General features: G+C 36.3%; 1 protein-coding gene across 3 annotated transcripts in view; it reads left to right on the top strand.

The window, feature by feature from the left end:
• LOC148949983 (uncharacterized) overlaps positions 1 to 27,798 on the top strand; it is a 152,096-nt gene that overhangs the window by 96,330 nt on the left and 27,968 nt on the right. Inside the window, exons 1-2 of one of the 3 annotated variants that reach the window (XM_089091387.1) lie at positions 7,066 to 7,149; positions 20,366 to 20,410. In XM_089091387.1, the coding sequence (XP_088947513.1) occupies positions 7,119 to 7,149; positions 20,366 to 20,410 (76 nt within the window). In that variant the 5' untranslated portion in view covers positions 7,066 to 7,118. Of the gene's footprint in view, positions 1 to 7,065; positions 7,150 to 7,400; positions 7,479 to 20,365; positions 20,411 to 27,798 lie in introns of those variants that run through there. The other 2 variants (XM_089091385.1, XM_089091388.1) reach the window with 2 other exon arrangements.

Below are 27,798 nucleotides of genomic sequence, written 5' to 3'. Positions count from 1 at the left end.
TTAGCAATTTTTTCATTGATGATAACCATTTTTTCTGTAAGAAGTAGCAAGTTTTGCTTAACACTAAAAAATCTTCGCATCGAAGTAACAACTTTTTCTTAATACTAATAAACTTTTACTTAACACTATCAAATTTCTCTTAGAAGTAGCAGGTTTTTAACAAGTTTTCTTCCAAAGTTAGCTTTCACTACGTTTAAGTTAGGTTCATCTAACCTCCAAAACCCTAGGTTAGGTTAAGTATAAATAAATATTAATAAATAAATAGAAACATTTCTCCATGTTTAAGTGGTTTCTGTACATTTAAGTTAGGTTCATCTAACCTCCAAAACCATAGGTTAGGTTAGGTATGAATAAATATTAATAGATAAATAGAAACATTTCATCATGTTTAAGTTAGGTTAGGTTAGGTTAGCTTATCATGAGTGCTCGTTATAAGCTAACCTAACCTAACTTAAACATGGTACAAAGTCGACCTGGGGGGATTTTCCGGAGAGTATGGTTAGGTTAGGTTAGGTTAGCTAAGTTAGGTTAGGTTAGCTAAGTTAGGTTAGGTTAGCTAGTAAACATTTCTCCATGTTTAAGTTAGGTTAGGTTAGGCTAGATTAAGTTAGGTTAGGTTAGGTTAAGTTAGGTTAAGTTAGCCTACGTACGCACGCGTACATAGGCTAACCTAACTTAACCTAACCTGACCTAACTTAATCTAGCCTAACCTAACTTAAACATGGAGAAATGTTTACTAGCTAACCTAACCTAACTTAGCTAACCTAACCTAACTTAGCTAACCTAACCTAACTTAACCTAACCTAACCATACTCTCCGGAAAATCCCCCCAGGTCGACTTTGTACCATGTTTAAGTTAGGTTAGGTTAGCTTATCATGAGCGCTCATGATAAGCTAACCTAACCTAACCTAACTTAAACATGATGAAATGTTTCTATTTATTTATTAATATTTATTCATACCTAACCTATGGTTTTGGAGGTTAGATGAACCTAACTTAAATGTAGAGAAACCACTTAAACATGGAGAAATGTTTCTATTTATTTATTAATGTTTATTTATGCTTAGCCTAACCTATGGTTTTGGAGGTTAGATGAACCTAACTTAAACGTAGTGAAAGCTAACTTTGAAAGAAAACTTGTTAAGAACCTGTTACTTCTTGAAAAGGGACAAAACTGAGTTACAATATGAATATGATCAAGCATTGTTTACAAGTCAGGTTGGCCGAGTGGTTAAGGCGCTAGACTTAAGATCTGGTCCCCATACGGGGTCGTGGGTTCGAACCCCACACCTGAAAATTTTTATGTACTTCTTTTCTTGCATCATGTCTTGTGATTTAACTAAATAACTTCTGTAAAATGATTTATGCAGAACCTAAATTGTTAGGGTCTTTAATAGATTAAATGAAAAAACTAGTTTTTTAACTGAAAGTAAGGAGCGGCGGGGGCTCGGGGGGCTCTTTGGGGCCCAGGGGCACTTGGGGGCCCTTTGGGGGTCCGAGGGGGACCGGGGGGGCCCTTTGGGGGGGGGGGTCGGGGACCTACCTAACCTAACCTGAAAGTGTGATTTCATTTAGGGTTCTCCTACATGCTGAACCTGAAAGTGTGTTCCCTGACATGCTGGATCTGAAAGTGTAATTTCAGAGAAATTCTTTAACCTTTTAGGATTAACTTGCCTTTTTAGAGATGACTATTTAGGGTTCTCCAACATGCTCAACCTGAAAGTCCTACATGTCGAACCTGAAAGTGTGTTCCCTGACCTGCTGGATCTGAAAGTGTAATTTCAGAAAAATTCTTTAACCTTTAGGGTTAACTTACCTTTTTAGGGGTGACTATTTAGGGTTCTCCAACATGCTGAACTTGAAAGTGTGTTCCGTGGTATAGTGAATCTGAAAGTATAATTTTCATGGCGATGGACTATTATAAAGAATAAACACGGCTGAGGCTTAAGATATTTATTGCTTAAACATATTTACAAACATTTGAAAAAATACATAATGACATATTTAAAAAAAAAGCTTAATCCATTTGATATGAGGAAGAGCAAGTTTAGGTCTTTGAATATCTGATGCATTTTTCTATGTCAGGTATCTTTTCCGGTATCCATTGAGCGAAATATCTAACTTCATCTTCTGGGTCATGTACTGAATGCAGGTATTTCTCACATTTGAAGTCTTCTAAATTGAATAATGCTATGTTTTTATCACATTTTTCTAGTAAGAGTTTATTAGTTGGCACATTTCCCTTAACATAAACAGCTTGCACACCAAAAAACTGCATATTTCCTGAATTTCCTCTTGTACATGTTATATTTCATAGCCATTTTCATTACTTGGTCTTATGTTTTTAACGTAAAAGCTATTTCGATTTATAAAATTTAATGTTGGACTCCATCTGTTTTTCTCGTACTTATACATATTGTATCTGACGTTCCATTTATAGCTATGAATTTCACGTCGTTGATTGTCTAGGAGTAAGAAAGCTGATTCGAAAATAATGGAAGTTGAGGAATATTTCAGACCAATATATTCTGTGTCAATCACACCAAACATTATTATATCTGAAAAAAAGGGCTTAAATTAAATAAATATGTAATGTTTCTGAAACTCTAACAAATACAGCTCACTTTCTTAGAATAAATCATTTTCACTTAATGAGGTTGGATAACATTAAATCTACACTTAAAAACTACTGCTTTGCGCAACGAAAAAAAAATTGCAAATGTAACAGCAGAAAAAATTCAATGTTGAGTTGTTGACCAAAAAACTACACTCCGTCCCTTAAAGACACTCCCTCCTCCCCTGGAGTCCTCTTCTCCATAACAATAATTTTGTCTAGAAAACATTTATCGCAAAGCTTATAGGCCTAAATTTATGATCTTAGACGTAAATGGTATTCAATTTACACATAATAAAGCTATCTTTTTTCTTAGAAATCCCGGCCCCTATCTTTTCATGCGAAGTTTTCGCTTTACAATGATGGGGTTAGAAGCGAGGTATTGCCCCCTTCCCCTTTTTTACATAATGTCCTAAAAATATTTGTTAGCATTAATTTGGGGAATAACTCATTTCACTCCTCCATACAGGTTGCGTAGGCCTAGCTTAATTATTGCAATCTCTTTTTGTTTGAACGTGTTTTAATTTGACGGGGGGAAAACAATCCCTTTTGATCTGTGAAACCCTTTGGTTAAATCGTTAACGTAATGGATTGAGAAAAGCGGATATGTTTTAAAAGGGGTGACAGCTAATTAAATCATTGCGGAAAATATGTTTATGCCAAGTTAGCGGGCGGCATAAAGAAGAGAAAAAAGTTAGTATTGAAATAATTTTCCCTTTTTTCACAGAATAAAAATTAGTACCCCCCCCCCTAACCTAACCTAGCCATAATTTTGTCTAGAAAGCATTTGTCACAATGAAGTCCCCCTCCCCCATTTTCAGCAATGTCCTAGAAAATATTTGTTAGCATTAATTTGGGGAATAACTCGTTTTACTCCTTCATTAAGGTTGTGTAGGCCTAGCTTAATTATTTCAATCTCTTTTTGCTTGAAAGTGTTTTAATTTAAAGGGAAAAAGTTAGTATTGAAATAATGTTCCCCTTTTTCACAGAATAAAAATTAGTACCCCCCTAACCTAACCTAGCCATAATTTTGTCTAGAAGGCATTTATCGCAATGAAGTCCCCCTCCCCCCTTTTCAGCAATGTCCTAAAAAATATTTGTTTGCATTAATTTGGGGAATAGCTTGTTTCACTCCTCCATACAGGTTGCGTAGGCCTAGATTAAATATTGCAATCTCTGTTTGCTTGAAAGTGTTTTAATTTGAAGGGAAAAAACAATCCTTTTTAATCTGTGAAACCCTTTGGTAAAATCGTTAACGTAATGGATTGAGAAAAGCAGATGTGTTTTAAAAAAGGTGACAGCTAATTAAATTATTGCGGAAAATATGTTTATGCTAAGTTAGCGGGCGGCATAAAGAAGAGAAAAAGTTAGTATTGAAATAATTTTCCCCTTTTTCACAGAATAACAATTAGTACCCCCCCCCCCCTAACGTAACCTAGCGATAATTTTGTCTAAAAAGCATTTATCACAAAGAAGTCCCCCTCCACCCTTTTTACATAATGTCCTAAAAAATATTTGTTAGCAATTATTTTTGGGGAATAACTCGTTTCACTCCTCCACATACAGGTTGCGTAGGCCTAGCTTAATTATTGCAATCTCTTTTTTGTTTGAAAGTGATTTAATTTGACGGGGGAAAACAATCCTTTTATGATCTTTGAAACCCTTTGGTTAAATCGTTAACGTAATAGATTGAGAAAAGCGGATGTGTTTTAAAAGGGGTGACAGCTAATTAAATCATTGCGGAAAATATGTTTATGCCAAGTTAGCGGGCGGCTTAATACCTAAGAGTTAACGGAAGTTGCCTGTCAAAGGGAGAGTTCAAAAACAGAGCTATTTCCAATGGAAGAACTACGGTCGTAAACAGGGGAGGGGGAGGGAGGAGGGATGATGGAGAAAGGAGGATTGGGGTATAAACGATATATAGTGGAGTTTGTATTGTGTGTGTGTGTGTGGGGGGGGGTTATACCCTGAATTTACTGGAGGGTGACCAAGGAAAATTATTTTATTTTAAAATAAAGAATGAAAATGTACTAAACAGAACTCACATTGTAAATCGCTGTAGCCAAGGCTTCTAGCTCATCAATAATATTCAATGTTTTATCCATTATATCCCGGAACTTTTTGAATGTTTAATCACAATGCATGTCCGTTATATGCGAAATCTCAAGGGCGAATTGCGATTTATTGGGAAACAATTTGTAAGCGGCACTCTTTTTGGCTTAGAAGGAGTTGTAACCGACTCTCTGATTGGCTTAGAAGGAGGCATGTACTTCCTGTTTCCCATTCCTGGATCAAAACATTCTCCCCACCGATTATGTAAATCAAGTTCCCGGAAATTCTCTTCCCCTAGATCAATACATTCCAAACTGATTATGTAAATCACCCCAAGTGTCATTACACTTGGCCAAACAACAACAACAACAAATAAATCGACCTTGAAATCATCCATTAGACATTAATATACCATGAAAATACATCAAAGTGAGAAAAATCCTGTTTTTCATTCTCTGTGACAAAAACCATAAAAACCTGCATAAATTATCCCGGGAGATTATGTAATTCATTTCTCTGCAATCCTCTCCTGCTAATATGTAACCAGCCCTCTGATTGGTTTAGAAGGAGACACGTGATCCTGTTTCACGTTATCGGGTCAATAAAATTCCCCCATCGATTATGTAATCAATTTCTCAGAAATTCACTTCCTCTTCGATTACGCAATGAATTTCTGGGAAATCCATTTCCCCTAGGGAGTCTATGCCCATATATGGGTGAAATCGTGGGACCTCCTGAGGTTTGGTTAGGTTACGCAATCAATTTCTCGGAAATCCATTTTTCCTAGGGAGTCTATGCCCATATATGGTGTTCGTTCCGAAGTTAGACTCAATTGCAGATGGCAGCACATGTGTTCTCCCTGGGGAGTCTATGCACATATATGGTGCCCCGTCACGAGTCATTAGTTCAATACATTTCCTCCACCGTTAATGCGCATGTGCAAACTTCACTCCGGAGTCAATACACTTGAAAACAACAAATAAATCGACCTTGAAAAAGAGGTCATTGACCCGCTTCGATTACGCAATCAATTTCTCGGAAACCCATTTCCCCTAGGGAGTCTATGCCCATACATGGGTGTCATCGTGGGACCTCCTGATAGGTCCGTACTACCGTCTTTGCTTATGTAAACCAATTTCTCAGAAATGTAATTCCCCTCGAGTCGATCAATACATCTCTTCCCGTTAATGCGCATGTGAAAACTTGGCCCCGGAGTCATTACACCTAGAGACCACAAATAAATCGACCTTTAAAACGGGGGGGCATTGACCCCATTAGACTTGATCAATAATCCTTGAATAAATTATGTACGTACGGGAGTAATGCCTGATTCCCTGCTGTTGCTCCTTACTTTCAGTTGAATAACTTGTTTTTTATTTAGTTTCTGATCGTTTTTTAAGTAATGCTGGAAATTCCGGCGCCTCCTTCATAGCAATGTCCATTCCCCCATGAAAACTTCCTCCATGGAAAGTTCCTCCCACACAACCCTCGACGCACCCCCACCCCATTACCAGAAAAAATCTCCGCTGAAAAGGTCTGTATACTTCCCAATAACCAACAGTATATGTAAACATTGGGTAAAGTTTCTAACTTTCAGCCCTCCCCTGGGGACTTTGGGGGATTAAGTCATACTAAAAGACATATTTATTATATTTTTGACCACGCTGAACAAAATTGCTATCTAAGAATTTTGATCGGGTGACTTTGGGAAAAAATGAGCGTGGGAGGGGGCCTAGTTGCCCTCCATTTTTTTGGTCACCTAAAAAGAGCATTAAAACTTTTAATTTCCGTTTGAATGAGCCCTCCTACAATATTCTAGGACCATTGGGTCGATACAATCACCCCTGGGAAAAAAACCAATTAACACGCATCTGTGATCTTTCTTCTGGTAAAAAAATACAAAATTTCATGCAGATAGTAGCTTGAAACCTCTACAGTAGGGTTCTCTGATACGCTGAAACTGATGGTGTGATTTTCATTAAGATTCTATCACTTTTAGGGGGTGTTTCCCCCTTTTTTTGGAAATCAGGTAAATTTTCTAAGGCGGGTAACTTTTGATGGGTAGGACTAAACTTGATGAAACTTATATATTTGAAATCAGAATTAATCTCCAATTCGTTTAATGTATCTATTGGTATCAAATTTTCGTTTTTTTACAGTTTCGGTCACTACTGAGCCGGGTCGCTCCTTACTTACAGTTCGTTACCACGAACTATTTGACGTTATTTCATCTCGTCTTAGGCTTAATGTAGATCTTTACATTTATTTGAAAAATTTCTTTTGTAGGAGTTTTTTTTAATTAATCAGCTAAATAACAGATTTTCCCAGCCATTCCACCTATCATAACGCGCATTGTGTTTAATATTTAGTTTCTATGGAAGCAGGCAATAACACAATTGTTTGCCCAAATGATAATTTAAGGATTGCTTTTTGGACTTCGATGTGTGTTTAATGTGCTCTTGTGATTCAATACCCGTGATTCGTAAGATTTTGAACATATTTTTGAGTTTCTGACAAAGTTACCGACTGTCTAAATACATTATGTAGTTTTCTTATTTAGACTGAAAAGGTAGGAGTAAATAGTCAAAAATTAAGACAAAGGAGGGAATAAGAAAAGAAAAAAAGTGATATATATACATAACAAAAATACTAGGGGTAAAAATGATTCCTATACTCCCCCTATAGTGTCTGCCAGGTCCACGTTTTCGTTTGTTATAAAGGGTATAAATTTATGGAATAATTTGGATAATCATATGAAGAAACTAGAAAATTTTAGTGGTTTTAAAGCAAAATTGAAAGAAAAATTATTAAGTAAGTATGAATTCTAGTTTTTTTTTGTTTTGGAGGTGACTTGATTTGATTTAATTTAAATTAAGTTGTAATTGCTTGTTGGTTTGTGAGTGCGACCCCATAACATGAATATGGTATGTAGTAGCTGTCCCTGTACTATTATTATTATTATTCTTTATTTTTTTTTCTTTCTTTTCTTTTCTCTCTTTTTATCTTTCTTTCTTATTATAGTGTATTTGAATGATGTTACATGTACGTATTATTATTTTTTACCTGTTTCACCCTACGTCAACCGTTTGGTTTTGGGTGAATCATATTGATTTTTGTATTTAAACTTTTGTTAATTAAATATATCACTATCACTATCACTACATATATATAATAATAATATCTATATAATAATAATTTATTTATAACTCACTTTTATACAAAACAAGCGGAGTAAAGCACACTAAAAAGGAAAAAAACAAATCAATCAAATACACAGAAATAAAGATAACTTAAACCTTAATCACTGACAAAAACAGACGGATAGTAATATGGTTTGGACCTAGGGACACAAAGGCATTTCTTGTCAAATTATTAGTAAGCAATTCAAACGATTGGATAATGTCGGTAGCACCATACTTCTTAATAATACGTGTATTACGATATGAAGTGAGAACGTACAATAAAAATTTGCATTATCTAAAATAAGCGATACGGATCTGACGCAAATCATTCTTATTCAATAACAAATTCCTTCCACTTAAAAACAAGACAGAATGGTCACAATATGTGGAATACATTTTAGCTAAAGCTCGGCGTGAATATTTTCCACGGTTGGGTACAATTTTTGCATATCCGATCTTCAACTTTTCTTTAACATCTCTCAGCACTTGAAGTTGCAAAAAAGTGAGTGTAGAAAAAATATTAATTCCAAACCACCGTAAACTCGTAACATTGCGAATTACTGAGGATCCACATGACAAGTTATGAACTGATGATTTGTGATTGAAAACTAAATATTTACATTTATCAAAATTCAAAAACAGACCAACATCCCGAGACATAATAGAAATACGTTGCACCGACAATGCCAAAATAGACTTGGTTCGGCTTAAAACTAGCAGGTCGTCCGCATACGCAATATAAGACACATCAGATAAATTTTAAAAATACGAAGGCTTGATTACTAACAACCCATTTTGAATGCAAGCATTAAATAGATAAGGTGATAGCACTGGTATATTAGATTGAACTGGTATATTACCGCAGTACCCTGTACCAAATTTTAAACGACGAAACGAATTACTAGACGAAAATTTAAGTACATGTATGACAAAAGGGTTCACTCCAAACTCTGACAAAGAGTGCCACATTTGTGCATGGCAAATACTATCGAAGGCTTTAGATAAATCCAAAGCGCAAATATGTAATTCATAACCTTCTGACTGGGCATCTTAAAGAGTTGAAGCTAAAACCTTATGCGCACGTTGACACCCAATACGAGGTTGAAATCCAAATTGGTTAGAGTCTTTCGCAGTTCGTTCACTAATATATAGGAGCAGAAAATATTCAAAAACCTTACTAATATTGCAAGCAACAGTGATGGGCCTATATGAACTGCAATCAAAAGGGTTTCTTCCGCGTTTAAGAATCGAAGTTACCATTCCGCGAAGGAAGGAATCAGACACTATTGACAAAGATAAACAGAACTGAAAAAGTAATTGGAGCTGACCGACTAGTGCCGGACAATCACAACGTAAATGATGAGCACTAATCCCATCAATATCACTTGATTTAGACTTAAGTTTAAGCATACAATTAACAATACTTTTAGTTGAGACGGGAATAAGATGACGTTGCAAAACTTTAGGTGGCCAAAATTTAGAAATTAAGCATTGAAAATGATAATGAACAGTATACTCAATCTGACAAAAAATACTTTTATAATGCCCAAGCCAAGACGAATCTGGGATAATATCACTGGTCCCTAATGAATTAAATTTAGACGTATTAATGACTTCTTTCCATTGTACTGCACTTTTAGGGAACTCAGCACCATTATATCGAACCAAACGAAGATACTATTTAAACTCCGCTTTTGTCTTACTCTTTATATCAAACACTTGGCCTCGCAAGGGCCACCCACACGCAATCCAGATGCGAAGCCAGGGTTTAGCACGATTTTTGACGGCTTTAAGACCCGGGTCTTCTTTCCATATTCGACTTCGAATTTGGAGTTCAACCCGGACAAGGGGGACAGCCAAGGTCTGAGCCTGTTTCATGCACATAACTAAGTGAAGATAATAAACATTCAGTTACACTCCGGCTTGTTCCGAAAAAACAGTTGTGCACTGTACATTAAAAATGATATTGGCGCAGGACAACAGAGCTGATAGGGTAGAAATATATAAAGGCCAATTGGCTTTGCTCCACTCTCGTTTCATATACCAATTTTTATTAGCAGCACAAGGATGATTAGATGGATCAGTGGTGAATGTGACAGCAAGGGAAAGGGGAAGGTGGGCAAAATCAAATGTATTGATTTTATACACTACAAATATATATATGTAGTGTATATCACTACATATATATATATATATATATATATATATATATATATATATATATATATATATATATATATATATATATATATATATATATATATATATATATATATATTTACATATATATATATTTTGTCTGGTGGGAGGCACCTGTGCCGAATCCTAACCCATTATGGGGCACCACCTCCATGTTGAAGATGCGGTAATGAGGTGCGTTGGCAGGTGGCACCGTTCCGCGTGTAATGATGCATGGCAATGGATTTATGGGCTTTGTTGGGCTAACCACCCGGCAAAACTTCTTTTAGCTGGTTATGATTAATAACAAAAAGCCTCGGACCAAACAGCCATTTCGACGACGACCTGTAGCACGTCCCCCGACCATCAAAACGGACCTGTTTACGGTAGCCCACTGCAATATACGGGGTCTCAGATTTAAGTTTGACCAGTTCCCACATTCAGTAAATTTGGCCAAGCCATCTATAATATGTATACAGAGACCAATCTAAACCAAGAAATTCAAAGAAATGAGATTGCCATAGAGGAATATACACTCCTCTGGCAGGATCGAGAGTATACTGATAGTACTAAATACGGAGGAAGAAGTGTTACTGTATAGCTAAAGAGTTATGTACCTTATTCATGCTTGAACATACCAGATTCAGCAGGCGAAGAAGTTCTGTGGGTTAGAGTGACCCTCCCAAATAAATCCATGATTGTCGGTACCGTGTATAACCCTCCAACTTACCAGATTGCCAGCTACCTTGAAGCCTCCCTCGAATATATTTGGGGCAAGTACGCTAAGTCTGCCATTATCCTTCAAGGAGACTTCAACGTCCATCATAGCGTGCGGCTTCGCAGCAAAAATACTGATAGGGAAGGGTTGGACTTGTATTATGTATCTCTCTCTTACGGGCTGGAACAACTTGTCAATTTCGACACTTATCACGGCCCAAACGGATCATTTCATCTTAACCTCTTCCTTACAGATCACCCTGATTCCTTTAAGGTAGACGCTCATGGTTTCACCAGTGACCATGTTGCCGTCGTTGCACGTGGAAACCTACGTATTCCCCCTCCAGCAAAGCATGAGCGAACAATCTGGCTATACAAAAGAGGTGATTGGGACGGTTTGAGAAACACTCTTTTTTCTCAATAGTCGAGAACCTTCCTCCTGAAAGGCCCAGAGAAAGCTGCAGATAAGTACCAGCAGGCCATAGTTGACTCTGTCGAAAAGCGTATCCCTTCAAAGCGGATCCAGGTGTCCAGTACGGACAAATCTTGGTTCAACGCCCAGTGTAAGAAGACATTCCGAGTGAAGCAAAAGGCACACAAGCGATGGCTACTTTCGAAGAGCGAAGAGGACAGAATTGCATTCATAAATGCGCGCAAAGATGCAGTTCAAGCGATTCGGCAGTCCCGGGTTCAGTATAAGGAGAAATTCACCACCAAGCTTCAACTTGCTTCGGCAAAGAGTTGGTGGAGAATTGTCAAGGAGGCTTTACCGTCGTCCAAGGGGACCGCAATTCCTTCTCTACAGACTAACAGGACAGCGGTAAAAAATCCACAGGAAAAGGCTGAAGCTCTTGCTAAGGCTTTTACCGAATTCTCGAATATAGACGACGACGGTAGAGAAGTGCCAAATTTCTCCGACCGAACCGACACTGTCCTGATACGCGTGAATTTTTCTGCTCCCAAGATCCTTCGCATTCTGCAGCATCTTGATGTGACCAAAGCCATGGGTCTCGACAACAATGCAAATGTTGTCCTCAAGTCCTGCAGTGCCGAACTAGCTGGACCCTCGTCATTACTTTTCCGGCTGTGCTTTTGCTCCGGAACCTTCCCACGAACATGGAAGTCCGTCCATGTTATACCTACTCTAAAGCCAGAAGGCGATCCAACGAGCGTGGGCTCCTACAGGCCTATTAGCCTTTTCTCCTGTGTTGGCAAAGTCTACGAGAGCGTCTGCAATAACACACTTCATCAGCACCTGGAATCAAATGACCTTCTAGGGGATCGCCAATATGGATTCCGCTGGAAACGCTCAACATTAGACTGCCTAGTGGCCCAGTATCAGGAGTGGATATTATCCTTTGACATTGCGAAAGCTTTTGACAGAGTATGGCACCGTGGCCTGCTAAAGAAACTCTATGTGTATGGTCTTCGTGGATGTCTGTTAAAAGTGATTGAGAGCTTTCTTTCCGATCGTTCACTGCGGGTTGTTCTTGACGGGTTTATTTCTCGCGAATATCCAGTGAAAGCAGGGGTACCCCAGGGTAGTGTCTTGGGACCTACGCTTTTCCTTATCTACATAAACGACATGGGAGACAACCTTGCAAACCCTCTGCATCACTTTGCCGACGAAACCAAGACACACTCAGCCGTCCCTAAGCACGAATAACCAACACAAGCCTCCCTTTCCCTACAGATGGATCTTTTGAAAATTGAAAAGTGGTCTGATGCATGGATGATCAACTTCAATGCATCGAAAACAAAAGAGCATCTAATTACCCGATCAAAGGTCCCACGTGAACACCCCAGTTTCATCTTCAAAAATGAAGCTATAAAGAGAGTCGACAAGCTTCGTCTACTGGGGATTCATTTCTCCACCAATCTCTCTTGGAACAACGATTTTGATCGGGGGAGAACCTCCTGCGCAAGAAAGCTGGGAATTACTCTTCACTGCAAAAACCTTCTTCCATCAAGCTCGATCATCCCACTCTACGAGTCTTGCATTAGACCCATAGCTGAATATGGATGCCCGCTATATTCTGGTGCTCCGAAAACGCTGTTGCCACTACTTCAGAAGATCCAAAATAGGGCAAATAGGGCGGGCTGTGCCTCTACACAAGAATCGCTCCAGCCTCTAAATGAAAGGTTTGATGTAGCTTCGATAGCTGTTTTCTACAAGTACATGAATTTGCCTCCCTCAGACGAGCTCTCTCAAATTGTGCCCCCCTTTGTCCAGCCGACAAGGCAGACAAGAAGGCACAAAGCTCGGTCCAATTATCTAAAGGAGGATACGCCGAAAGCCGAGTACTTGAGGAACAGCTTCATCCGGCGTTGCACTTCTATCTGGAACGATCTTCCTGGGGATATTATCCCTGCAAATCCCTCTGTTGACACCTTCAAAAGAAGGTTCAATAGACATTTAAAACCTCGAGGCCATTGAACGAGGTAAATAAATAGCGGCATATCAGATACTTTGAAGCACCTGGTGCCGTGAATATTGGAATAAAATATATATATATATATATATATATATATATATATATATATATATATATATATATATATATATATATATATATATATATATATATATATATATATATATATATATATATATATATATATATATATATATATATATAATGCCCCCATTTTCAATATAATGAAAATGGGGCTAAATTCCGTCTTTCTTTCGACACCTGGTGCCGTGAATATTGGAATAATATATATATATATATATATATATATATATATATATATATATATATATATATATATATATATATATATATATATATATATATATATATATATATATATATATATATATATATATATATATATATATATATATATATATATATATATATATATATATATATATATATATATATATATATATATATATATGTAGTGTATATCACTACATATATACAAACTAAATTAATTTATGATGCAGTTTGCATTTTAGCAAAATAAAAATCTATTTCAAAATATAATAAATCTGATAAGATTGTTAATGAGGATAATAGATTATATTTGTCTGTTAATTTTAGTTCTAAAAAAATAGAAGATATTAATGTACCCGGAATCTTAAACCAGCGGAGAGTGAAGAATGCCCTTCCATGTAATTTGGTGTATAAAGATAGTCCAATTTTAACATATAAATTTTCAAAAACGATTGGTCAAATGATTTTTAACTATCATTCAATACTTAAAAAACTTGACAGGGGGAGTAATTGGAAACCGATTTGTAGTTGCGAGCAAATTTTACCGTATGGAGATCAAACTTAAGAACATTTTGTGACGGGGGATTCGTCTATTCTAAAGCGTCTTGACCCTCAAAATATGATGAGAATTAGGGCTAAACTTCGTCTTTCTAACTGGATAAAGCCAGCAAATATTTTTAAGGGATTAAAGAATGATATAAATTTATTTATTGATATATGGTGCAAGAAGGAGAAAATTACTAAAGACAGATTTCAGAGATGGATAAATTTGATTTTGACTAGTGTACGAAATAGAATGTATAGAATTAATCCAACAAATTCTGAGAAAAATTTAATATTTTATAATGCCAAGATGTTACAAGCAATTGCTAATATACAGAATGAATTTGTAATTGTACCAGTTGATAAGGGTAGCAATAATTTTGCCATAATTTGTCAGAAACTCTATTGTGATACTTTATCAAAAGAGTTACAAACAACAAATACATACGAAAAGGCTTATATAGAGGAGAATAGTTTAATTGAAAATATAGAAGAAAGAATTTTGAAAAAATTCAATATTAAAATAAATGATAATGATAAAAAGTTTCCTTTCTTATATTGGACGGCAAAATTTCATAAAAATCCACCCAAACCACATTTTATTGCAGGCGCAGCAAGGTGTCCAACAAGCATTGCGGCCACTGACCTATCTTTAATTTTAAGGGAAATTAGAAATAAATTTAAAGCATATTGCTCCGGAATTATAAAATTTTCTAACTTTACACATATTGGAGTGTTAAAAACTTGTTACAAGTGATAAATTCTTTGGCTAATGTTTCAGCTAAAAGAGTCGATTCATATGATTTTACTACTCTGTATACAAATTTGTCACTTAATTTAGTATTCGAAAAATTGAAAATGGTCAGAAAGAAATCTTTTCTTTTGTCTAATATCCGATTTTTGAAAATTGATACTTTTAATAAAAAACCCCGATGGACGAATTTCTTTAGAAATACTATTAATTCAAGATGTTATAGCTTGGATATGGTATTTGATTTATTGGAATTTGTTCTATTTAATACTGTTATAAGATTTAATGGTGATTTATATAAACAAACTGTTGGCATTCCTATGGGGGGGGGGGAATGCGAGTCCATTCATAGCGGACTTGTTTAAAGTCAATTAGAATACGAATATATGATAAATAAAAATAGCCCAAGCAATGTAAAATATAACCTTTCAAATAATAAAAGATATCTGGACGATCTCTTAGTAATAAATTGTGCAGAGTCTATTGAGATTTCAAAAATATTTATCCACAAGAGTTAATTCTGGAGCCTAGCTATGGGATACGACACTCTGACCAATTCTTAGATTTAAATATTAATATTTAAGATAATAATAAATTAGTTTTTAAAATATATAATAAAACGGATGATTTTAATTTTGAAGTAATTAATTTTCCATTGCTTGAAAGTAATATACATTCAAATATTACTTATTCAGCTTATTATTCGCAATTATTTAGGTATACAAAAATATGTAGTAATTGCACAGATTTTAAAAATAGATGTAAAAAGCTGAGCGAAAAACTTAACTTAAGAGGTTTTTCTGCAAAAAAAACTAGTTGGCAATTCAAAAAATTTAGTTTTATGTATCACAAACTTTTAGGTAAATATACAAAAAATTATAAAGAAATACTTAATGATATTTTAATATAATTTCTCTTTCGCTTGTCTTTTTTGGAACTTTGAATTTGTCGACTGTTTTCAAACAAGCTTGAAGAACTTTTAATCTGTAATTGGTTCCAGATACCAATAAAAGACTTTTTTTTTATAACTCACATCTGGACTAGTCTTCATTTGTTCCAGAATGGTCTTTGCTCAGTTACCTCTGGGATTTTATTACGGAAACAATGAAACTCATTTTGTAGGTAATTTTTAATAGCTTTACTAGTATGCATGTATTTCACAAGTTTTACTTGACATAGGGATACCAAATAGATCTTATGGTAGAGGTCTCCACTGTACCGGTTAAAGAAAGTAAAGCCTCGAAACCCGTTAAGGCAGGTGGTATTTCTTCTGATGAGTCCTAATGGAAGTTTCTACTTGGAAATATGTCGCTAGATTTAAGGTGCTTTTGCTTGTAAATGTACAATGACTTACATTTATTAATGACGACTCTGCATGGATTTGGACATTTCTATTTGGTTGATGGTGCGGTTATATTGTTTGGTCCTAGGTGGTTGGATAGATGAGTAAGGTTAAAACCTTGTTCAAGTGCACATGCGTCTTAATTGCTGGATAAAGATGACAGTCTTTTTTTCTTGCCAATTAATTAACTGTAAAAAATTATATTAATCCAGGTTTGATTTAGTGCTGGTGGAGGAATCATCAAAAATTCCTCCCCGATGGACCTTAACCCTGGTCCAGGTTTTACCTGAAATTGATGATTATTTGGCAAATTTATTACTTTTTTTAAAATGGTAGTATTAAGCAAAAACTCTATTTAGGGTAGTGGTTTTTGAAGTTATGTTTTTTTTGTATAATTATCGAGATTTGCCTTACTAAGTGTGGACTTTTGGCTAGGCTTCTGAAGATGTTTTAGACTTTGTATTGTTTATCGTCTTGGTTTTGTTTTATTTACTATTTTATACGTAATAATAATTTCAATTATAATATGCAAAGGCGTCTGCAGGATATTAGTAATTGTAATGGTTGTTTTTTTATTTGTCAAGATCACTTCATCACTCGAAATTATGTTAAAAGCACTTTATATAATAAAAAGTTTCAATGTTTATTAACTGGACAGGTAAATTGTAAAACAAATAATATTATCTATTTACTAGAATGTAAAAATTGTCAATTACAATATGTAGGGGAAACAATTAACAACGTATATAAGATATTTTCGGGACATAAAACTACAATTACCAGGGAAAAAACTAACAATTATCTAGTTCAACATTGTAATAATGGTACTTGCTCAGTATCTAATCTAAATATTACAATTTTAGAAAATCTGGATCTAGAAAACTTTACCAAAGAAGATAAAAATAATAAATTACGGAGACGAGAAATTTATTGGATCCATGCTCTGGGTACCGCGTATCCTTTTGGGCTAAAAGATCGAGTTGCGAAATATGGAGACATGTAGTTGCTAACTGTATTAATGGGTTAACTGAGTACCCTTCTTTTAATTGCCCCACTAAACGTAAAAACCGATCAAGAGGACATAGGAAAAATAATAAAAAGAATTATTTAGATTTACGTGCATTTTTAATAGATTCATGTCACATATTTGAGACCAATGGAATGGCTAGTTTAATAAAATCTTAAATTAAATTATAAAGTAATAATTTAATAAAAGTATTCTGGATTGCAAAAAAAAATACAACATGTATTTCAAAAACTAAATTAATTTATGATGCAGTTTTCATTTTAACTAAATCAAAATTTATTTCAAAATATAATAAATCTGATAAGATTGTTAATAAGCATAATAGATTATATTTGTCTGTTAATTTTAGTTCTAAACAAATAGAAGATATTAATTTACCCAGAATCTTAAACCAGTGGAGAGTGAAGAATGCCCTTCCATGTAATTTGGTGTATAAAGATAGTCCAATTTTAACATATAAATTTTCAAAAACAATTGGTCAAATGATTTTTAACTATAATTCAATACTTAAAAAACTTGACAGGGAGAGTAATTGGAAACCAGTTTGTATTTGCGAGCAATTTTTACCGTATATGGATCAACCTTACGAGCATGTTGTAACGGAGGATTTGTCCATTATAAAGCATCTTGATCTTCAAAACATAATGAAAATGGGGGCTAAATTCCGTCTTTCTTATCGCATAAAGCCAGCAGATATTATTAGGGGATTAAAGAATGATTTAAATTTATTTATTGATAAATGGTGCAAGAAGGAGAAAATTACTAAGGACAGATTTCAGAATTGTATAAGTTTTAGTTTCAATAATCTAGAAAATAGTAATCATATATTCGATCAAAAACGTTCTGTGATTAAATTAATATTTTGTAATGCCAATATGAAAGAAGTGCTTGCTAATATACAGAATTAATTTGTATTTGTACCATTTGATAAGGCTGGCAATAATTTTGCCATAATTTGTCAGAAACTCTATTGTGATACTTTATCAAAAGAGTTAAAAACAACAAATACATACGAAAAGGCTTATATAGAGGAGAATAGTTTAATTGAAAATATATAAGAAAGAATTTTGAAAAAATTCAATATTAAAATAAATGATAATGATAAAAAGTTTCCTTTCTTATATTGGACGATAAAATTTCATAAAAATCAACAAAAACCACGTTTTATTGCTGGGGCAGCAAGGTGTCCAACCAGAATTGCGGCTACTGACTTATCTTTAATTTTAGGAGAAATTAGAAATAAATTTAAAGCATATTGCTCCGGAATTAAAAAATTTTCTAACTTTAACCCATTTTGGAATGTCAATAACTCGTTACAAGTGATAGATTCTTTGGCTAATGTTTCAGCTAAAACAGTCGATTCATTTGATTTTACTACTCTGTATACAAATTTGTCACTTAATTTAGTATTCGAAAATTGAAAATGGTCATTAAGAAAGCTTTTCTTTGGTCTAATATCGGATTTTTGAAAATTGATACTTTTAATAAAAAAGCCCGATGGACGAATTTCTTTAGAAGTACTATTAATTCAAGAGCTTATAGCTTGGATATGGTATGTGATTTATTGGAAATTATTCTATTTAATACTTTTATAAGATTTAATGGTAATTTATATAAACAAATTGTTGGCATTCTTATGGGTGGGAATGCGAGTCCATTCATAGCGTACTTGTTTTTAAGTCAATTAGAATACGAATATATGATAAATAAAAATATCCCAAGCAATGTAAAATATATCCTTTCAAATAATAAAAGATATCTGGACGATCTCTTAGTATTAAATTGTTCAGAGTTTATTGAGATTTCAAAAAATATTTATCCACTAGAGTTAATTCTGGGCCTAGCTATGAGACAGGTCACTCTGATCATTTCTTAGATTTAAATATTTATGTTTCGGATAATAATAAATTAGTTTTTAAAATATGTAATAAAACTGACGATTTTAATTTTGAAGAAATTAATTTTCTATTCCTTGAAAGTAATATACATTCAAATATTACTTATTCAGCTTATTATTCCCAATTATTTAGGTATACAAAAATATGCAGTAATTACACAGATTTTAAAAATAGATGTAAAAAGCTGAGCGAAAAACTGATCTTAAGATGTTTATCTGCCAAAAAAATTAGTTGGCAATTCAAAAAATTTAGTGTTATGCATCATGAACTTTTAGGTAAATATACAAAAAATTATAAAGAAATACTGAATGATATTTTAATCTAATTTCTCTCTCTCTTTTTTTTTGGAATTTTGAATTTGTAGACTGTTTTCAAACAAGCATGAAGAACTTTAAATCGGTAATTGGTTCCGGATACCAATAAAAGACTTTTTTATAACTCACATCTGGACCAGTCTTCATTTGTTCCAGAATAGTCTTTGTTCAGTGACCTCTAGGATTTTATTAAGGAAACAATGAAACTCATTTTGTATGTAATTTTGAATAGCTGCACTAGTATGCATGTATTTCACAAGTTTTACCTGACATAGGAATACCATATAGATCTTACGTTAGAGGCTCCACTATGCCGGATAAAGAAAGTAAAGCCTCGAAACCAGTTAAGGCAGGCGGTATTTCTTCTGATGAGCCCTAATGGAAGGTTCCACTTGGAAATATTTCGTTAGATTTAAGGTGCTTTTGCTTGTAAATTTACAACGACTTACATTTATTGATGACGACTTTGCATGGATTTGGACATTTCTATTTGGTTGATGGTTCGGTTATACTGTTTGGTCCTAGGTAATTGGATAGATGAGTAAGGTCAAAACCTTGTCAAGTGTACATTTGTCTCAATTGCTGGATTAGGATAACAGTTTTTTTTTGTTTTTTTTTTCTTGCCAAGTAATTACCTCTAAAACATAATATATATATATATATATATATATATATATATATATATATATATATATATATATATATATATATATATATATATATATATATATATATATATATATATATATATATATATAAATATATATATATATATATATATATATATATATGTGTGTATATATATATGTGTGTGTGTATGTTTGTGTGTGTGTGTGTGTGTATACAGAGTGAATTTAAAGTCCAGGATCTGGAAAATGTTCTTAAAAACTCATGTAAAGTTCTTTTGTTTCTAGATTAAAGTATGTTGTTTAAGTATCACTGAATTTGTAAGCAAAGATACATCTTCATTAGTTTTATAAATATTGTTGTTTAAGCAATTAACCTTCTTTATTTTTGCAGCTACATCAAGACAACTCAAAGCTGGACTCTTGCTTCGTTATCGTCGTAAGGAAATTTTATCAGTACTTTTTTCAAATTTTCTGTTTTTATAAGAACCTTTTTATTTCAGAAGATTTTGTGCTGCCACAAATCGAGGGACTGAAAAATTCCTAAACTTTAATTTCTGTTGAAGATTATTAATTAATTTATTTTATAAAAATAATAACAGTTAAGATTTGTTATAATTATTATTATTGCTAAGAATATTAGTTATTAGTTATTATTGATTCTTAATATTAATTTTATTGAGTGTTATATTCTATATTTAATAGTCAAAACTAATAATTTTTGAAAACTATACCTGTTGGCAAACAATCAATAAACACTTAGTTTATTGAGCTCATTTAAGAAATTTCTCAATGTTATTCTTAGAGTGTATATTTCAGTGAATATTACTTATGATTTTCATTTTAGATCTATAAATAATACTAGATTTCACTCATGGTAGTTAGAAAGCATTAGTAAGGACCAGCTGTAAAATAAAAGGTTAAAATCCGAATTCAGTTTAAAAATTTAATTTCATCTTAAAAAGTTTACTAAATTAGACAGTAGTTAGAAGATACAATGGCCTTGTGCCACCCCTTCTCCTGCATATATATACACACACATATATATATATATATATATATATATATATATATATATATATATATATATATATATATATATATATATATATATATATATATATATATGCAATACGCAAACATTGAATTGCAATACGAAAATATAGCACAACCAAATTTGCGTTTGTGCACTAAATGCGGTGCACAGCCAAAATTGCAAACAATGAAATAAAGCAGTAGAGGAGGGGGTACCAGCCCCACGGGGACTCCTTATATGGGCATAGAATACGGACGGGGAGTCCATATATGGGCATAGCCTCCCTAGGGAGAATAACTACGTAATGGGGTCAATGACCTCTTTTTCCAAGGTCGATTTATTTGATGTTTCTATGTGTAATAACTCCGGAACGAAGGTTGCACATGCGCATTGAATTCTAACGGGAACAATGTTATTGATCTAGGACTCGAGGGGGAAGTGAATTTCCGAAATTGATTGCGTAATCAAAGTGTGTCAACAACAACAACAACATCGACCTTGACATTCGCTGAGAGCGTGCACTTACAACAACAACAACATCGACCTTGGAACACCTTTGCTGTCGACCTCAATTCACCTATCGTGAATCAATAATTCCCCTTAGAAACACCAAATTAATTTCCCCTTTCTTGACAGATCAATCAATCAATGACATCATCTGTCAGACTTTAAAAATTTTCGCCTAGAAACATTTCTCCAGGAATAGATCCAAATCATTAATGTCTTTGCCTCGGGAACAGTTCTACTGGTCGAACTCCAAAAGATATTAATAACCAAAGGCCATGGGAACAATTCTCCAAGAAACATCTTAGCGATGAAATGTTTTAGCGCGCGAAAAGGTTTCTTATTAATTTGAAATGCATTAGCGCAGAGATGTCAATAACAAAGGAACACCCTGAATTTACGTTTAGGGATTATTTGGGCGAAACTGTTTTAGACAGGTTATGGAACTATTTCGGCGAAACAGATAGAGACATTTTAAAAGAAGATTTTTGAAGAGATTTTAGAAGAGAATTTAATGGTGAAACTCTATGGTCGTTATAATACACAAGTTTCACTTGAACAGTGTTGTGAGGTCCTCTAACCCAACCCCAAAGGGTTCCAATCCTCCTACCCCAACCCCGAAGGAAGCCCCCGGTCCTCAAAGGTCCCCCAAGCTCCCAAAGGATCACCGGCACCCCCAAAGGCCCACCCCGATCCCCAAAGGACCTCCCCCGGCCCCAGAAATGAATTATTCACTGACCTTCAGTTGTTGTGATTTTAAAAGTTCTGCTTTTGTTTTCTAAAATCATCGCCTAAAATACCTAAAACTGTTTCACACAAAGAGACACATACACAGACACACACGCACAGAGACACAAACAGAGACAAACACACAGAGACAAACACACAGAGACACGCACACAGAGACACACGCACAGAGACACAAGAACAGAGAAACACACACAGAGACCCACAAACAGAGAGAAAAGCATAGAGAGACAAGAACACAGACACACAAAGAGAGACAAACACACATAGAGAGATAAAAACATACACACAAACAGAGACACAAACACACAGAAACATACAAAGACACAAACTCAAACACAGACACACTAACACACACACTCACATAGACACACACACACAGACAGAAAAACACACAGAGACACACACACACAGACACACACACTCACAGAAACACACTCACACAGACACACAGACAGACACACACACAGACACACAGATCCAGAGACACACAGACAGAGACACACACACACACAGAGACACACACAGAGACACACACACAGAGACACACACACACAGATACACATACACACAGACACACACACACAGACACACACACACAGAGACACACAAAAAGACACACACACACAGATACACACTCACACAGACACACACACACATAGACACAGACACAGATACACAAACACACACACCCAGACACACACAGACACACACACACAGACAGAAACACACACATAGACACACACACACAGAGACACAAAAACACAGAGACACACACACACAGAGACACACACAGAGACACACACACAAACAGACACAAACACAGAGACACACACACAGAGACAAACACACATACACAACAGAGAGACACACAATCAGAGACACACACACAGAGACACACACACACAGAGACACACACACAGAGACACACACACAGAGACACACACACAGAGATACACACACAGAGACACACAGACAGACACACACACAGAGACACACACACAGAGACACACACACACAGACACACACACAGAGACACTCACACACAGAGACACATACACAGACAGATACACTCAGAGACACACCCACAGAGACACACACACACACACACAAACAAACAGAGACAAACACTCTCATAAACACACACACAGACACACACACAGACACCCACACACACACACACACACACACAGACACACACACAAAGAAATACACACAGAGACACACACACAGAGACACACACACACAGTCACACACACAGAAAGACACACACACACAGACAAACACACACAGACACACACAAACAGACACAAACACACATATACACACACACATATACAAACACAGAGAGACACACACAGAGAGACACACACACAGAGACAAACACACAGATACACACATACAGAGACACACACACAGAGAAACACACACAGAGACACACACACAGAGACACACACACAGATACACACACACAGAGACACACACACAGAGACACACACACAAAGACACACACACTGAGACACACACACACAGAGACACACACACAGACACACAAACAGAGAAACACACAGAGACAGACACACACACAGAGAGACACACACAGAGACACACACACAGAGAGACACACACACAGACACACACACACAGAGACACACACACAGAGACACACACACAGAGACACACACACACAGAGACACACACACAGAGACACACACACAGAGACACAAACACAGAGACACACACAAAGAGACACAGACACAGAGACACACACACAGAGACACAAACACACAGAGACACACACACACAGAGAAACACACACACAGAGACACACACACAGACACAAACACACAGAGACACACACACACACAGACACCCATACACACAGAGACACACAGACAGACACACACACAGACAAACACTCAGAGAGACACTCACAGAGAGACACACACAGAGAGACACTCACAAACACGCACACACACACAAACACACACACACAGACAGACTAACAGAGAGACACACACACAGACAGAAACACAGACACAGACAAACACACAGACAGACACACAGAGACACACAAACAGAGACACACACACAGATACACACACACAGAGACACACAAACAGATACACACACAAAGAGACACAGAGACAGAGACACAGAGACAAACACATACAGAGACACACACACAGAGACACACACGCAGAGACACGCACAGAGAGACAGACACATAGACACACACACACAGAGACACACACACAGACACACACACACACTGAGTCACACACACAGACACACACACACAGAGACACACACACAGAGACACACACACACACACACTCAAACAGACACACACAGAGAGACACACACAGACACACTCACACAGAGAGACACACACAGAGACACACACACAGAGACACACACACAGAGACACACACACAGACAGAAACACACACAGAGACACAAAGAGAGAAAAACACACACAGAGACACACACACAGACACGCACACACACAGACACACCCACAGACACACACACAGACACACACACACAGAGACACACACACACAGACACACACACAGAGACACACAAACAGAGACACACACACACAGACCCACACAGACACACAGAGACACAGACACACACACACACACACAGACACACACACACAGAGACACAAACACAGAGACACACACACAGAGACACACACAGAGACACACACACAGAGACACACACACACAGACACTCACACAGAGACACACACGCAGAGACACACATACACAGACACACATACAGAGACACACACACAGAGACACTCAGACAGAGACACAAAGAGACACACACACAGAGACACACACACAGAGACACACACACAGAGACACACACACAGAGACACACACACAGAGACACACACACACAGAGACACACACACAGAGTAACACACAGATAGACACACACACACAGAGACACACACAGAGACACACACACAGAGACACACACACAGAGACACAAAAACACAGAGACACAGACACAGAGACACATAAAGAGAGAGACAGACACAGAGACACAGATTCACAAACACAGAGAGATAGACAAAGACACACAGACACAGAGACACAGACAGAGAGACACAGACACAGAGACACAGACACAGATACAAACACACAGAGACACACACCCAGAGACACACACAGAGACACAGACACAGAGACACATACACAGAGACACAGACACAGAGACACACACACTGACACACACACACAGACACACACACAGAGAGACACACAAAGAGAGACACACTCACAGAGACACACACACAGAGACACACACACACAGACACACACACAGACACACACAGAGACACACACACAGAGAAACACACAAAGAGACACACAAACAGAGACACACACAGTGACACACACACACAGAGACACACACACAGAGACACAAAGAGAGACAGACACACAGACACAGAGACACACACACAGAGACTGACACAGAGACACACACCCAGAGACACACACACAAAGACACACACACAGAGACACACACACACAGACACACACACACAGAGACACACAAACAGAGACACACACAGAGAGACACACACACATAGACATACACAGAGAGACACACAAACAGACACACACACACAGACACAAACACACATAGACACACACACAGAGACACACACACAGAGACACACACTCAGAGACACACACACAGAGACAGACAGACAGAGACACACATACAGAGACACACACACAGAGACACTCACACAGAGACACACAAAGACACACACACAGAGACACACACACAGACACACACACACAGACACACACACACACACACACAAACAAACAGACAAAAACAAAGAGAAACACAATCACACACTCACTCAAAGAGAGACACACACAGAGACACACTCAGAGAGACACACACACAGAGACACAAACACAGAGAAACACACACTGAGACACACACAAAAAGAGACACACACACAGAGACACACACACAGAGACACACACACAGAGACACACAAACAGAGACACACACACAGAGACACACATACACAGACATACACACAGAACACACACAAAGACAGAGAAACACAGACATACACAAACACAGAGACACACACAGAGAGACACACACAGAGACAGACAGACAAAGAGTCACAGACACAGACACTCAGAAAAAGAGACTCAGACAAATACACTCAGAAAGAGACAGACACACACAGAGACACACACACACAGAGACACACACACACAAACACACACACACACAGACAGACACACACACACAGAAACACACACACACGGAGACACACACACAGACACACACACAGACACACACACACAGAGACACACACACAGAGACACACACACAGAGACACACACACAGAGAAACACACACACAGACACACACACAGAGACACACACAGACAGACACAAACACAGAGAAAAACACACACAGACACACACACAGAGACAAAAACTATGACACAAACACACAGAGACACACACACAGAAACACACACACAGAGACACACACACAGAGACACACACACAGAGACACACACACAGAGACACACACACAGAGAGAAAGACACAGAGACACACACACAGAGACACACACACAGAGACACACACACAGAGAGACACACACACATAGACACATACACACACACAAAAACACACAGACACACACAGAGAGAGACAAGCACAGACACACACACACAGAGACACAGATAGAGAGACACACAGAGAGAGACACACACAGACAGACACACACAGAGATAGACAGACAAAGACACAAAAACAAAGACACACACACCGGCAGACACACACACACAGACACATATGTTCCTTTAGTACCTACGCAATTAGGCTTAAATGAAGATATTTATGCAGAGTTTCAACTAGCTATGGCTAAGTTTGCTAAAGACAAGCTATTTTCTTGTGAAAACACACAAAATCAGAAAAAATTTTCAATGTTCCTTTAGTATCTACACAATTAGACTAAAAATGAAGATATTTATGCAGAGTTTCAACTAGCTATGGATAAGTTTGCTAAAGACAAGCTATTTTCTGGCGAAAACACACAAACTCAGACAAAATGTTCAATGTTCCTTTAGTACCTACGCCATGAGACTTAAATGAAGATATTTATGCAGAGTTTCAACTAGCTATGGCTAAGTTTGCTAAAGACCAGCCATTTTCTCGTGAAAACACACAAAAACAGAAAAAATGTTCAATTTTCCTTTAGTACCTACGCAATTAGACTAAAAATGAAGATATTTATGCAGAGTTTCAACTAGCTATGGCTAAGTTTGCTAAAGACAAGCTATTTTCTTGTGAAAACACACAAAATCAGAAAAAATAATCAATGTTCCCTGAGTACCTACGCAATGAGACTAAAAATGAAGATATTTATGCAGAGTTTCAACTAACTATGGCTAAGTTTGCTAAAGACAAGCTATTTTCTTGTGAAAACACACAAAATCAGAAAAAATGATCAATGTTCCTTTAGTACCTACG

This window comes from Artemia sp. Qi Xiang Cuo, chromosome 7 (genome assembly GCF_049724085.1).
Source record: "Artemia sp. Qi Xiang Cuo chromosome 7, ASM4972408v1, whole genome shotgun sequence".
NCBI lineage: Eukaryota > Metazoa > Arthropoda > Branchiopoda > Anostraca > Artemiidae > Artemia > Artemia sp. Qi Xiang Cuo.
Note: the sequence above shows the minus strand (reverse complement) of the source record. Positions and strands in the feature narration are given on the sequence as shown.